General features: G+C 41.9%; 1 protein-coding gene across 1 annotated transcript; it reads left to right on the forward strand.

Moving 5' to 3' along the window:
- Positions 1–5,193: 5,193 nt before the first annotated feature.
- LOC126082016 (olfactory receptor 9A4-like) lies at positions 5,194–6,138 on the forward strand. The gene has a single exon (XM_049894308.1). It carries the CDS (start codon positions 5,194–5,196, stop codon positions 6,136–6,138), a length of 945 nt encoding a protein of 314 aa, XP_049750265.1.
- Positions 6,139–13,337: the final 7,199 nt, after the last annotated feature.

A 13,337-nucleotide genomic window follows, 5' to 3' on the forward strand; every position in this document is an offset into this window, starting at 1 on the left:
GGATGCAGCTCTGGAGGTGCTCCCTGGTTACGCCAAGAAATTTGGAAGACAGCTTCCTGCCCAACTGACTTGAAGAGATCCATATCTGTGCCCATTCCAAAGAAAGGTAATCCAACAGAATGAAGAAATTATTGAACAATATCATTAATATCACACACAAGCAAAATTTTGCTGATGAGCATTCAAAAGTGACTGTAGCCGTACATCCACAGGAAATTGCCAGAAATTCAACCAGAATTCAGAAGAGGACATGGGACAAGGGATATCATTGCTGATGTCCAATGGATCTTTGGCTGAAGGCAGGAAACACCAGAAAGATATTTACCTGTGTTTTACTGACTATGCAAAGGCATTTGACTGTGTGGATCATAACAAATTATGGATAACATTGGGAAGAATGGGAATTCCAGAACACTTAATTGTGCTTGTGAGAAACCTGTATGTAGACCTACACGCAGTCGTCCGAACAGAACAAGCAGATACTGTGTGATCTAAAATTAGGAAAGGTGTGCATCGGGGTGGTATCCTTCCACCATACTTACTCATTCTTTATGATGAGCAAATAATCCTAGAAGCTGGACAATATGAAGAAGAATGGGGCATCAGGTTTGGAGGAAGACTCATTAATAACCTGGGGTATGCAGATGATACAACCTTGCTTGCTAAAAGGGAAGAGGACTTGAAGCACTTACTGATGAAGATCAAAGACTTCAGTATGGATTACACCTTAAGATAAAGAAAATAAAAATCCTCACAACTGGACCGATAAGCAACATCATGTTAAACGGAAAGAATACTGAAGTTGTCAAGGATTTCCTTTTACTTGAATCTATAATCAACACCCATGGAAGCAGCAGTCAAGAAATCAAATGACACATTGCATTGGGTGAATCTGCTGCAAAAGACGTCTATAAAGTGTTCAAAAGCAAAAATGTCACCTTAACCAGTAAGGTGTAACTGACCCAACCCATGGTATCTTCAATCACCTAATATGCATGGGAAAGCTGGACAATGAATAAGAAATATCGAAGAAGAATTGAGGTCTTTGAATTATGGTGCTGGTAAAAAATATTGAATATACCATGGACTGCAAGAAGAACGGACAAATCTGTCTTTGAAGAAGTACAGCCAGAATGTTCCTTAGAAGCAAGGATGGTGAGACTCACATACTCACATACTTTGAACATGTTATGAGGAGGGACCAGTCCCTGGAGAAGGACATCATGCTTGGTAAAGTAGAGGGTCAGTGAAAATGAGGAAGACCCTCAAGGAGGTGGATCAACACAGTGGCTGCAACAATGGGCTCAAGCATAACAATGATTGTGAGAATGGTACAGGATCCAGCAGTGTTTTGTTCTGTTGCATATAGGGTTGCTATTATTTGGAACCAATTCGATGGTATCTAATGACAACCAGTATTAAGAAGAATTAGCATTCAGGTTTTCAGACTTTAAGTATAATTTGTTATCTAAGATCTCACACTGTCTTGAGATCCTTCCTCTTCACTAAAGATACTGTTTACTTTAAAATCGTGCTCTTAGTGTTATAGACTTTACCGGTGGGAGACAGCTATGTTTCCTCTTTATGAAGATGATTTCCTATTTCCTTAAGAGCTGTTTGCAGAAAGTGACTTAAAAAATTTTTTGATAGAACATGGCTAGGGAAATATGTTAAGGGGAAGACCTGGGAGTTACTTGTCACACTCTGACATCCACTAGGTTACTTAAGCCCTCCCCCCCTCCTCTTTCTTCCTCTTCTGCTGCCCCCAAACAGAGCTGGATTCTATTTACCTAATAGCCTTCTGCTTCACTCCAATGTTATCTTTATCCTTCACCTGCCCTTACTTCAATTCTTCCACCACCAAGTCCTCAGCGATGAGCTACACCATCTGTTACATTTTAGATTTGTCTTTCTTAAAAAAATATATTTCAACTTATTGAGGTAAATCTTTATGCAATAAAGCCACTAATTTTAAGTGTAAGTTTCAGTGAAGTTTAACAAATTTATCCACACATCCAACCACCACACAATCAAATTATAGAACATGTCCATAACCCAAAGATTTCTTTGTCTCCCTTCTTGGTCAGCCCCACTCCTAACCCCAGCCTGACTAGTCTGCTTTCAGTTACTATAGATTAGATTTTTCATTTCTTGAGTTTATTAAGTGAAATCATATAGTATTGACTTAGGGGTGTGGCTTCTTTTGCTTAACTTTACCTTTCTGAGACTCATCCATGATACACATCAATAGTTCATTCCGTTTTATTGCTGAGTAGTATTCCACTATATGACTGCAGCATAATTTGTTTATACATTCTCTTGTCGATTGCCATTTGGGTTGTTTTCTGTTTATTATGAACAAAACTGTAATGAGCATAAGTATTTGTGTGGATTTATGTTTCATTTGTCTTGGATAAATATCAAAGAGTGGAATTGCAGGTTTGTACGGTAAGGGTATGTTTAACTGTAGTCATTTGTACCCTTGTACATTTCCACCAGGAATGTGTGAGAGTTCCAGTTGCTCCACACCTTCACCAACACGTAGGATGGTTAATATCAATTGAACATACATGTCTGAATCTCTGTCTGAACCCTCTATTCTATTTTATTGCTCTATATCTCTATTCATCTCTATGATATTGTGCCAATACCACATTGTCTTATTACTCTAGCCTTATAGTAAGTCTTGGAATAAGGTATTGTAACTCTCCCAGCTTTGTTCTTCTTTATCAAAATTGTTTTGACTACTCTATGTCCTGTACATTTGCATACAGATTTTAGAATCGACTTGTTCGTATCAACAAAAACTTCCTGGGATTTTAATTGAAAATGTGTGGAATGTACAGACCAAATCTGAAGAGAATTAGCATCCTAAAAATTTTGAGTATTTGGATTCATGAAAATGGAATCCCCCTCCATATGTTTAGATCTTTAATTTCTCTCAGCAATGTTTTGTAGCTTTAAGTGAATAGATATTGCACATATTTTGTTAATGTTTTTGGATTCCATGGTAAATTTTATTATTTGTTTCAATTTCAAGTGTTAATTATTAGTGTATAGGAATGCAATGGATTTTTTGTACATTGACATTTTATCCTATGATCTTGCTAACCTCACTTACTAGTCTAAAGGCTATTTTTGTAGACTTCTTAGGATTTTGGACATAGAGAATTATGTCATCTGTGAATAAAGAATTTTATTTCTTTATTTCCAAATTGGATTTTAAAATTTTATCATCCTACTTTATTGCCCTGGCTAAGACTTGCAGTGCAATGTTGAATACAAGTGGTGAGAGCAGATATCCTTGCTTTGTTCCTTATCTTAGAGGGAATGCATTAAGTCTTTCATCATTATATTTGATGTTAGCGCTACTTTTTTTTTTTTATAGATGCCATTTATCTACTTCAGGAAGTTTTTTTCCTTTCCTAGTTTTCTCGGAGTTTTTGGTTATCAGTGGGTGTTAGCTTCTTGGCTGAGACCAATATGCAGGCTTCTTGAGGTTCTGGTACATGTTTTTAGAGGCCAATTGTGTTGTCTCATCTTAGGGAGGCTTAGTGAGTGGTTTGGGCTCTGAAGGTCTAAGAGAAGCTTTGGGGAAGCCTGGATAAAGGACATAGTGGGTGAGCTCCTTACAGTCTGAGATGTCTCCTGATAACCAAGACTTGGGGTCTTGAGGGAAGGTGGCTTGGTGTTGAGAAGCCCCAACTGGTGAGATTTCAAATTTTCCCATTAAAAAAAACTTTCAAAAGTTTTAAAACTTAATTGGCTAAAGATGGGAATAACTGAAAGTTTATTCTGCTCTTCCCAGGCTGATTGCTCAGGGACTCCCCAAACTTGGGCTAATTAAGAACAGGCACCTCAGTGATGAAACCCTCAGCGGAGACACCCTCAGCTCCCCACAGCACTGGTATTTCTGGACTTTTTCCTAAGTTCCTCTGTGAGGACAGTTTCCTTCTTCATCTCTGCCCCTGGGCATAGCCCAGCTCCAGCCAGACAGGAGGAGGCCTCCACTGAGCCCTGAAGAGCGTAAGAAGGAGCAGGAAAGGCCCTGCCCAGAGGTGAGTGTCCATCACAGAGGGAGAGAGGAGAGCATCAGCATGGGAGGGGCTGGGCTTGGGCGCTTCTATAATAAGGACAACAGAAACCAGAGGAGGGGCTTGGGTAGCTACGGAGAGGACAGCTGATTTATGAGTCCCTCCTGCTCAGCAGAAGGCAGATGAGCCCTTCTCTGCCCAACCAGGAATATGCACAGCTCTCTGCCCTTCGCCAGGGCCCTTCTTTCTCGTTCTTCTTCATCCAGTCTTGGTTATGCAAAAATTGTGGAAAAGTAGACCACTGTGTTCTCCCAATAATTCCATTCTTGAAGGCTGTTTGTCCATCAGTAAAATGACTACAGCAAAAGAGACTATACATTGGCAGGGCTGTGACTTGCTGAGACAGGCAGGAAACCAAGAAAAATAAGATCAAAGGGACATGGCAGAAATGACTCTGGCCAGGACCAAGTATGGTTCAATCATCCACCCATCCATCCATCCAATCATCAGTCTATTTATCCACCCATCGATGCATGCAACCTCATGGAGTTTATATACTATCATTCTAAGAGGAAGTAGAACAACCCCAGGACCAGAGGGAACTGATTAACTCAGTTTCAAAACTGGCTAGTTTCAAGGTCTTAGCCCCTGACCCTGTGAGAAGGCACGTTCACTAGAGAAAAAGACTAGAAGGTGCTCCTCAAACCAACAGAGAGGAATGTGTGTTCACCCATCCCAAGAGCTTGCTCCCAACAAAGCGGGAATCACATTTATAGACGGGAGGTGGCTTGACATTTAGTTCAGGCAATGTACATGGTGCACATGGTTTACACGTTCATCTGCTAGCAGAAAGGTTGGAGGTTTGAGTCAATCCAGAGGTGCCTCAGAAGAAGGCCTTGGTGATCTACTTCCAAAAAATCAGCCATCAGAAGTCCTATGCAACACAGTTCTATTCTGACACACATGGGGTTGCCATAAGTCAGAGCTGACTTGACAACAACTGGTATTGGTATGTCCATGGTAGTGGGGGCATCTCACCTAAGGTTGGAAGTATTTTCTCACCCTAACCTGTCTTCTCCCCTCTTGAGAGCAGGACCTTGTGGAGCAATGTTACCTCTCTTTGATCTCTATGTTTTGAAAGTAGCGGAGCAAGGACTTAATGATGGGGAATCATTCTAGTGCCATGGAATTCTTCCTTCTAGGCTTTCGTGGGTCCTCAAAACTACACCTTATCCTTTTTACTATATTCTTCTTCTTCTACTCAGTAACAGTACTGGGAAACTTGGTCATCATCATGATTGTCTGTGTCGATAAGCGTCTGCAGTCCCCCATGTATTTCTTCCTCATCCACCTCTCTGTCCTGGAGACCCTAACCACAACCATTGTTGTTCCTGTGTTGCTCTGGGGGCTGCTGCAACCTGGGATCCAGACAATATCACTGGCTGCCTGTGTTACTCAGCTTTTCTTGTACCTTTCTCTGGGGACTACAGAGTTTGCATTACTGGGAGCAATGGCTGTGGACCGTTATGTGGCTGTCTGTAACCCTTTGAGGTACAACATCATCATGAACAGCCACACCTGCACCTGGGTAGTGAGTGCATGCTGGGTGTTTGGGTTCCTTTCTGAAATCTGGCCAGTCTATGCCACATTTCAGTTTACCTTCTGCAAATCCAACGTGTTAGACCATTTTTTCTGTGACAGAGGACAATTGCTTAGACTGTCTTGCGATGACACCCTCTTCACAGAGTTCATCCTCTTCTTAATGGCTGTTTTCATTATCATTGGCTCTTTGATCCCTACAATTGTCTCCTACACCTACATCATCTCCACCATCCTCAAGATCCCCTCAGCCTCTGGCCGGAGGAAAGCCTTCTCCACCTGCGCCTCCCACTTCACCTTTGTCATCATTGGCTATGGTACTTGCTTCTTCCTCTACGTGAAACCTAAGCAAACACAGGCAGCTGAGTACAACAAGATTGTTTCCCTGCTGATCTCTGTGGTGACCCCTTTCCTGAACCCTTTCATCTTCACCCTCCGGAATGACAAATTCAAGGAGGCCCTTGGAGATGGGGTAAAACGCTGCTGTCAATTCCTCAAAGACTAGCTCTTCTCTGAGTCAGTTGCAGATGGAATCGTCCTCATCATGGATTATTCCATAACCTGGAAGTCCTAAGTCCCCTCTTGTCATTGTCATCACTGCAAAAATCAAATCATGTGTACGAATCCCATTCAGTTCTTGGTATTAGACACAGCAGGTAAAAGGAGACCCATTCTTCACCTGCTCAAATCTCACAGCCTTAGTTTCTGCTTGTGGCCACCGTTGAACTCAAGAAGCACATCCTGGCCATGTGGGAGGAATTCGAGGAAAGAGGCCTAAACATTTGTTTAGTATTCTATTTGCCCAATTAATTTACTGAGCACCACCTATGAACATGTGTTTCCCAGTGAGGTAGGAGGCTGGAGGGAGGCGGAGAGCTAGGTCCACAGTCAGATCATGCCAGCAGAGTGCTCACTTGGTAGCTTTATCAGTAATTGCTATTCCTTGACCAGGTGGCCATAGGCACTTAGAAATGCCCTAAAGCCGTCTTTTGCAGAATGAATGTCATATCATCCTGACCTGTTGCTACTATGGGCGTGTGCCAATGTATTCTTTGTTGCAGAACCAACCTAGAATGGCGATGCAGTGGTTGGAGTGTTTCTCATCTGGCAAATCCTGGTGAGATGCAGAAGGGGAAAACTTTGGGTGACAGGACTTGGGTAGAAGTTTCCTTTTGTTAAACTCCAGGGATATTACTTAATAAACCTCTTCCCTTTGTGGTGGGTATGGGAACAGGGCAATTAAGAATTAAATGACTAATTCTAGACAGAGCATCTGTGTTTCACAGCTGTGTAAACCAACTCTCTCTGTTCAGACTCCTCCCAGACTTGGATTTCATCCCTCTTCATTCCTCTTAAGACTCTGTCCCCCAAAACCAACTGTATTAGTTACTTTCCATAGATTTTCTCTGTTGGCAGAATCAAGAAAGGGGCTACCTCCTTCACTCTGGAGTACTTAATAATTCCAGGGTAGGCCGCTTGGCAACGTTATTGTACAAATTTCATGTTGTCTTGGTTACCTAGTGCTGCTATAACAGAATTGCCACAAGTGGATGGCTTTAACAAGCAGAAATTTATTCTCTCACATTCTAGGAGACTGGAAGTTAGAATTCAGGTTGCCAGCTCTAGGTTAAGCCTGTCTTTCTGTGTCAGTTCTGAGGAAAGGTCCTTGTCTTCAATCTTCCCCTTGTCTAGGACCTTCTCAGTGCAGAGACAGTAGGTCCAAAGAACATACTCCCGTCCTAGTTTTTCATTCTGGTGGCATGAGGTCCCCACTGTCTCTTTGCTTGTTTTTCTCTTTTATGTCCCAAAAGAGATTGACTCAAGATACAACCTAATCTTGTAAGTTCAGTCCTGCCTCATTAACATCATTGAGATAGGATTTACAACACATAGGAAAATCATATCAGACGACAAAATGGTGGACAATCACACAATACTGGGAATCAAGGCCTAGCCAAGTTGACACACATTTTGGAGGGGCACAATTCAATCCATGACATACATTTTGTTGAATAAAGCACTTAGAAGGAAGAAGAACGCTTGAAGGATGACACTCAGCCATCCTGATAGCTCTGCCCCTGCCCAGGAGTATAGCTCCAATAACACAGCGGGAGTAACTTCTTCCTGTCTGGGGAGGAGGCAGAGCCATCTTGCAGGACTGAGAAGTTTGGGCTGCACATAGGCACCAGTCAAAATGCGAGTGTGGTCTTCAAATCCCACCCATGTCCTGCTCCCCAAGCCCAGCTCGTGGGGGCTGTTGTGGTCAAAGGAATGCCTTTCCTGTAACTAAGAAACCTAGAGAGATTGCCTTTTTCTACTGTGTACCAAATCTCTGTCTGAATGAGGTCATAGATGGGCTGCGGAGGATTGAGAAGAGAAGAGCCTGGGCCTGGTGCACATGCTCTTTATTTTTTCGACCCTTTGGCTCCTTTTTTTTTTTGGCTCTGGGCTACCTGCTCCCTACTGACCCTTTGTTCATTCACCAACTTCCCTGTTTCTTTTCTTCTCTTCCTTCTGTCTGGATTTATCAGGTTCCTCTCTTTCTCACTTGCCCCTTCCCCCTATTTCACCTTGATTTAAGACTCAGACCTCCCACTGTTGCCCCATTCCTATTCTTTCCTCCAACCCATTAACATTACCACTCCCACTAACATTCCCGCTCCTTTGCAATCTGGATACTTCTTTGAATGCCCTGGGTGTTTTGCATATTTTCTCAAATAAGTGTGTCTATTTTTTTAATGAGAAAGCTGGGAACTCCCTCTGAGCCAGAGCGTGGAATATGGGAGGAAAAGGAAAGCTCCATAGAAGAGTTCCACTAGAGGGGACTAGTGACAGTGTGCTAAAGTTCTCTCCAGCTGGGCCCTGGTTTTTCTGCCTGGCCTTTGATCCCAAATGAGGGGGAGGACACCATTCCTCTGAGCCTGCCCTGCAAACCAAGCTTAATCCAGATTCAAATGCTGACCTTGTCCCTACCCTGGGAGCTGAACAATAGATCACTGCTCCACTGATAGCTCCCGTTTCCCAAGTTGCTGACAACTTCTGGAGAAAAATGAAACACCCACCACTACTACATCCACATCGCAGCATCTCAATAGCTCCCTGCTCTGCTTACTTCTCTCTCTTCCTTATAAGTGAGCACAGATATACTCAATACTCAACATGTTGTTATTAGCTGCTATCCAGTCTACTTTTTGACTCATGGCAACCCCATGTACAACATAATGACACTCTGCCTAATCCTATGTCATCCTCAGGATTGCTGGCGTGTTCGAGTACATTGTTGTGGCTATTGTGCAAATCCATCACTGAGGGCCGCCTTTACTCGCACTGGCCCTCTACTTAGTCAAACACAATGTCCACCTCTAGTGATTGATCCCTCCTGATGACGTGTCCAAAGCAAGTCAGCTGGACAATGTTCTGTTGAGATCTTGAAAGTGTTCATTGTCTAATTGCCAGAGGTATATCACCAGACCTTTCTTCCTGGTCTGTCTTATTTGTAAGCTCTGTTGAAAGAAACCTGTCACCATAGATGATCCTGCTGGTATTTGAAATACCAGTGGCAGAGCTTCCAACATCACAGCAACATGCAAACCACCACAGTATGAAAAACTCTCGGATGGTTAGTAGATATTCAAATAGAGTACTATACAGAGATACTAATTATAGATCTTTATTTGAACCACTTATTCTCACATATTACTACACTGCAAAATAATTCTTATCTATGCTTTAATGCATTGCAATTTTTACTTAATTGAAATACTGGCCTATTCAATATGTACTTTGTATTTTTAGTTATATGCTCATAGTGAAAACAAAAACTAGAATAAATACTACTTCCAACACAGAAAGTTTTTAATAGTCCTTCTTCTGGAAATTTTTCTTTATGAAAATAAAATGGGTTTCTCAGTTAGTAGCAGCTTCATCTCTCTGACAAGACATTCTGCTTTTCTGTATTTTTTCCTACAACTATTCTTCTGTATCTAAATTTAATATGCACAAATGTTGGTGTATATGATACAAATTAAGACATTAAACTATTTTATAACAATGGTAATTAATAGCAGATAAGGAATAAGAAGATAGTGGTATGTAGTTAAATCTCTAAGCATTCTTAGATAGCCATTCTTTGTGTCTGATTGAAATGTCATGAATGCTTTATTAACATTGATAAACCCAGTGCTGTGGAGTCGATTCCGACTCATAGTGACCCTATAGGACAGAGTAGAACTGCCCCATAGAGTTTCCAAGGAGTGGCTGGTGGATTCGAACTGCCGACCTTTTGGTTAGCAGCTGTAGCACTTAACCACTACGCCACCAGGGTTTCATAACTACCAGTACTGAAGATGGCTATGATTTGACTCAGGTCGTCTGACTCCAAAGTTTTCTGTTTGCCTCTTTGTTATTTGGCCCCATAAACACGAGTAAAATTTTTTAATGTAACTTCTATATTATTTTATTTGTTTCCATACATTGAACACCTACTGCATGTAAGAAACTTTCCTAAATGCTTGGGAAGCAAACAGAAGGAAGAAAACAAATATGTATTGATCATATACTAAAAACAAAACCCTTTGCCATCAAGCTGATGCCAGCTCATGGTGACCCCATGTGCTACAGAGTAGAATTATTCCATAGGGTTCTCTTGGTTGTAATCTTTGAGAAAGGAGTCCTAGTGGTGCAGTGATTAAGTACTTGGCTGCTAATCAAAAGATCAGTGCTTCAAACCCACCAGCTGCTTCAAGGGAGAAAGATGGGAAAGTTGGCTTTGGTAAAGATTTACGGCCTTGGAAGCCCTATGGGGCAGCTCTACTCTGTCCTATATGGTCACTATGAATTGGAATTGATTCATTGGCAGTGGGTTTCATTTCATTTTATGATCTTTGAGGAAGCAGACCACCAGGTCTTTCTTCCACCTGGTGCCGATGGGTGGGCTTGAACTGCCAAACTCTAGGTTAGTAGTCAAGTGCAAACTCTTTGGGCCACCCCAGGACCTATTGTATACTTAAAAAAAAACAAAAACCGCTCCAGTCAAGCTGATTCCAAGTCATAGCAACCATATAGGACAGGATAGAGCTGCCCTATAGGGTTTCCAAGAAGCAGCTGGTGTATATGAAATGCTGACCTTTTTTGGTTAGCATGGAGCCGCCAAATCTCCCTTGTGTACTAAGTACCCTGTAATTCTATATTTTTAAACTCAGTCATGGCAATAAACTAGCTGCGAGGTAAGTATTACTATATCCAGTCAACGGATGAGAAAATAGAGACTTAAAGGAGTTAAGAAGCTTGCTAACGTTTACTTAGTCACCAACCATATCATGCCTATCAGATTGAGTAAAAGGAAAACTATGACAATACTAATTGTTGGCATGAATGGGAAGAATATGAGCCGTTGTCCGTTCCTGTTCGGAGTATAAAACGGCATGGACCAATTAACCACATAGTAACAAACCTAATAAGTTTGAACTGTGCATTTGTTTTGGTCTATTTTCACGTTTGTCGGTTATTTCCTCGGCTGTGTTGATTTTACTGATGATCCCATGAGTGGAATGAATCATTCCTCATACTATGGTTTTAATTTCTAACATTTTCATTTGATTCTTTCTTACAGTTTTTATCTTTCTGCTGAAATTCCACTCTTGGCCACCTTTTCACTACATTATTTGACAAATTAGTCCCAGTTTTGTGTTAGGTAAGAATTGGTGGCAAGAGCTCTCTGTTCAGAGGGGAGCATGTATGAAGATCTCAGGACAGGAAAGAATTCTAGGAAAGCCCTGCCTGTTAAAAGCAAGGGACAGGGTGGTGGCAAGTATCTTTCAGGATTTCATGGGCGTGTTCATAACCTTAAATTTTGTCATAACTGCAGTAAGAAGTCACTGAAGGGATCTAAGCCTAGACAAGAGACATGATGGGTTTGCATTTTTAAATGATCACTTTGCCTGCTATATTGAAATTGGAACGAAGGGGTCAAGGGTGGAAGGTGGGGGCCAGTTAAGAGACTGCAGTAGCAGTCCAGGTAAGGATTGATGCTGGCTTGGGCTAGGGTGAGGGTAACGAGATTGGAGAAAAATGGACCAGTCTAAGCATGTTTGGGAGGTCCTGTAGACACGATGGTGATGAAATGTGTGTGTGAAGTAGAGTGGTATCAGGAGTAATTTCCAGATATCTAGAGTGAGCTCAGGATGGAGTGGGAGGTGCCATTTCCTGAGATACAGACCCATACAGGAGAGGGAGATTTACATAATAAGTGCTGTTTGGAGACACTTTACATTAAAATGCTTGTGAAAAATGCAAAATGAGCATCCAAAAAGGTAGATGAGTTGCATGAATCAGCTCTTCTTGCAATAATGCTGTGTAACAAACAACTCTACAATCTCAGTGCCTTTACACCAACATACACTGATTTTTTCTTTTTCCTGCTTTTGGGTATTTAGATTAGCTGTGACTCTTTTGGGCTTGTCTCTAGGTTGAGGGTCAAATTCAGGCATGCACAATGAGTCTCCCATCCTGGACCTCGGCTTCCCAGACATGGTATTTGTAATGGATTGAATTATGTTCCAAAAAAAATATGTGTCAATTTGGCGGGGCCATGATTCCCAGTATTGTGTGGTTGTCCTTCATTTTGTGATTGTAACTTTATGTTAAAAAGATTAGGGTGAGATTGTAACACCACCGTTACTCAGGTCACCTCCTTAATCCAAAGAGAGATAAAAGAAAAGAGAAACAAGCAGAGAGTTGGAGACCTCATACCACCAAGAAAGCAGCACCAGGAGCAGAGCACATGCTTTGGCCATAGGGTCGTTGTGCCTGAGAAGCTCCTCGACCATGGGAAGATTGAGGACGAGGACCTTCTTCCAGAGCCTACAGAGAAAGAAAGCATTCCCCGGGAGCCGACACCTTGGATTTGGACTTTTAGCCTACTTTACTGTGAGGAAATAAATTTCTGTGTGTTAAAGCCATCCGCTTGTGGTGTTTTTGTTATGGCAGCACTAAATAACTAAGAGTGTTCTCATGGCAAATGGAAGAAACACGAAAGACAAAGCCAAACCATGAAAATACATTAAAAGCCTGTGCTTTTGTCTCAAGTATCAACATCCCATTAGCCAAACCAAGTAGCATGGTGAAGCTGAATCAATGGGAAGGGGTGTATGTTCTTTCTACTCTCCTGGGCTACCCCACAAAATCACATGGCAAATGGTTGTATATACCTATAGGGCAAGGAGGGAGCAAAGAGCTGGGAACAGCAATCCAACCTACCCCATGAATATAGTGGTGTGCAGCTCAGAAGATGTGTTTAGACCAGGCATACCCATTATTACTTTATACTTGTGAGATGTTGTGAAATCTTCACAGTGTTATCACAGTTGTTTTTGAGGTCATTGACCTTTCCTTGGCCTATCCAGATAGATATTCATATGAGAGACAGCCCCTCATCCCTCGGTTGTTTCCGATATATCTGGTCTTGGTAAAGCAATTTGTTCACCACCTCCTCCCCCGCCCCCACACCTAACCCCTGCCACACCAACTTATCTTCTGCTGTTTTCAAGGTCATCCCTGTGAACAGTTCAAAACAGACTTTCCCAGAAAATCGCCCATGCATACAAATGCTCTCTTAATTTCCCTGGACTTCCCGGCAATTTCTTCCACATGGTCAACACTAGTACCATTCTTTTGTGATGAGTCACTAGGTGTTAAATATTTTTT

This window comes from Elephas maximus, chromosome 8, assembly GCF_024166365.1.
Source record: "Elephas maximus indicus isolate mEleMax1 chromosome 8, mEleMax1 primary haplotype, whole genome shotgun sequence".
Lineage (NCBI taxonomy): Eukaryota > Metazoa > Chordata > Mammalia > Proboscidea > Elephantidae > Elephas > Elephas maximus.